Genomic DNA, 2693 nt, shown 5'->3' with positions numbered 1-2693 from the left:
TCACTTCCTCGTCTCTTTGCCCTCCTGGTGCTCCCAGGGAATGGGGTCGTTCTCGTCGGTGAGCGAGCCCGTCTCCCTCTCGTTCCAGAACTGCTCCACATCCGGCAGGACGATCCCATCTCGGGGGCTCTCTCCCTCGCCCTCCCCCTCGCCCACGCTGCCTCGCTCCGCCTCGGGCGGAGCCTCTCCTCGGTGGCCCTGGTTGCAGCTGGGCCTGGGCTCCAGGTCTCTGTCCCCTCGCCTCTGGCCTGAGGTCTCTGGCCTGGGGCAGGGGGACTGGGGGGCGGTGGGGGCGTGGGGCCCGGGCTTGGGCTTGGGAGGCGGGTGTTTGCGGAGGGTGAGGCGCCTCCACAGCCCCCGGTAGCCCTCGCGGAACTCGTCCGACAGCGACAGCACGATGACGGGGTTCACCAGGGACAGGGAGAAGGCCAGCAGCTGGGCGGAGAGGGAGAGAAGGAGCGGCGGCGAGGCCACCGAGGCCTCGCTGCCTTCGCTCGCCCTCGGCGCCGCGTGGCGCTCCCACACCCACACCACCCACTGCGGCAGCCACAGGGTCGCCATGGCCGCCGTCAGGCAGAAGAGCATCAGGGTGAGCTTCCGCGAGCGGATCTGAGTGCGCAGGTTCTGCGTCTTGCTGGAGCGCCGCTGGCAGCGGCCGTACGCCTTCCAGAAGTAGAGCAGGGCGAAGCTCAGGGGGGCGCAGTACACGCCCAGGGGGTACGCCTTCACGTACACCCACATAAAGTCCCGGGCCTCGGGGGGGACCACCTGCACGCACGCCAGCCCCTGGCTCTCCGTCCGCAGGGTGGCGAACAGCCAGTGGGGGACGGGCGCGGAGCAGGCGGCGAGCCAGGTGAAGAAGAGCACCACCAGGACGGAGGCCAGGCGGACGCTCACCTGCTTGTTGGGGTTGGCCACGTAGCGGTAGCACGCCTTGGCCATGGCGGCCACCGTGAAGCTCTTGGCCGCCATGCAGGCATGGAGGAACCAGTCGGCCGTCTTGCACACGGGCCAGCCCAGCGTCCAGCTGGTCTGGGAGTAGGCGACGGCGCGGAAGGGCACGGCGAAGGCGAGCAGCAGGCCGTCGGCCAGCATGAGGTTGAGCACCAGGGAGTTAATGAGGGAGAGCTTGCTCTTGCGGGCGTTGGAGAAGAGGATGCCCATGGCGGTGAGGTTGAAGGCCAGGCCCAGGACACACAGCACCCCCAGCAGGACAGGCACCAGGACCTTGAGGTCGCCCGGGTCCAGGTGCTGGGTGGAGCCCCGCTCGATAACGGCACTCCTGTCCATGGAACTGTTGTCTGCGGTGACATTAGTCACAGTGCCAAGTTTGTCCATCTTGTTGGTTGACTGAAGACCCCCAAAAATGTGTGCGTTAAGAAGAGAATTATCTAAAAAAAAAATACAAGAGAAGCCTGACTAAAAAACGACCAAAAAAGGATTTTAAAAGTTTGTAAGGTTCAATCTAAACACTGTATATTTCAACATGAGCATACAGACAGATCAATCTCAGTGTAATCTCGGTTCATAATCGCATCGATCACCTCAGTCCTGCTCCTGTCTGTGTCGAGACGAGTTCATCTGGAGAGACAGGGGCGAGAAAGCTTGTTGCGCGCTTATAAAGATGCGCTTTGATTGACAGCTGCCGTCCCCAGCTGACTGACTGCGTGTTCTAAAGTCTCGCGGGGCCAATTAGAAAGGTGGGATACAAGGCACACAGGTCCTATTGGTCCCACAGCATTAAACTATGATTTATAATTACGTGACAACCGGAATGGTTTTTCCTATGAATGAATAATGGTGCATTACAATTTAATGTTGACGCAGTGGGAATAAACCGGCGAAGCATAAAAGATTTGTTGTGTGCAGTTTAGGCTAGTATTTCATGGATCCACTACGTTGAACTATTATTTATCCTTCGGTGACAACTGAATTATTTGTCCTATGAATTTATAACGGAGTATTACCATATTTGTTGATCTGAAGGAAAAATCGAATGATTAATGAATTGTTAGACCGAGGCATTTTCTGAGAATAGGTCAGACTTAATGCTAATGGGTACTGGATATATATTTATGTTTAAACATCAATGCTTCAGAAGAAGTATAGTTTTAAACCAATATAAAATATGCCAAATACGAAAAGACACTGATTAAACAAGTTACTGTAGTCTTTTTACAACAGTGACCGAACATTAAAAAGCCCATTTATTTTCTTGTATGTTGTTGATGAAATGTGACTTCACCGCAGAATATATTATTCTGATTTCAGTTGTGGCCATCGTTCAGTTCAAAGTGTACCCACATGAGGGCGCTCCTGTCTCTCTTTCCATAAAGTAAAGAATGGCACCCTGTATTTGGGAACAGAACTTGGCTAGACTTGTCTGACATTCACCATCTTACAGAACTAATACATCAAACTATAAAATCAAGTGTATAAAATCCACTAAACACTAAATGGTTTTGTAATCACAGTGGTGATAATAACAGGATTTAATGACTTTGATTTATGATTTCATTAAGATTTTCTGTTGAGATGGTAATTCAGACAGTAATTACAATCCTCCAGAGACCACCATGACAAACAATACTGGCTGTGATCTATGATAATGAGAAACAAACACACTGTCACAAGGTTTGAACTTGCACACATTTTTTTAATTCAAAGAAAATCCAGTAAGCAGAAAGACTTAA

General features: G+C 52.4%; 1 protein-coding gene across 1 annotated transcript; it reads right to left on the bottom strand.

Moving 5' to 3' along the window:
- On the bottom strand, positions 1-1338 carry gpr151 (G protein-coupled receptor 151). The gene has a single exon (XM_084684606.1). It carries the CDS (start codon positions 1336-1338, stop codon positions 1-3), a length of 1338 nt encoding a protein of 445 aa, XP_084540732.1.
- Positions 1339-2693: the final 1355 nt, after the last annotated feature.

Source organism: Hypomesus nipponensis, chromosome 1 (genome assembly GCF_054491055.1).
Source record: "Hypomesus nipponensis isolate SF chromosome 1, ASM5449105v1, whole genome shotgun sequence".
NCBI classification, from domain to species: domain Eukaryota; kingdom Metazoa; phylum Chordata; class Actinopteri; order Osmeriformes; family Osmeridae; genus Hypomesus; species Hypomesus nipponensis.
This window is presented reverse-complemented; position numbering and strand designations above follow the sequence as displayed.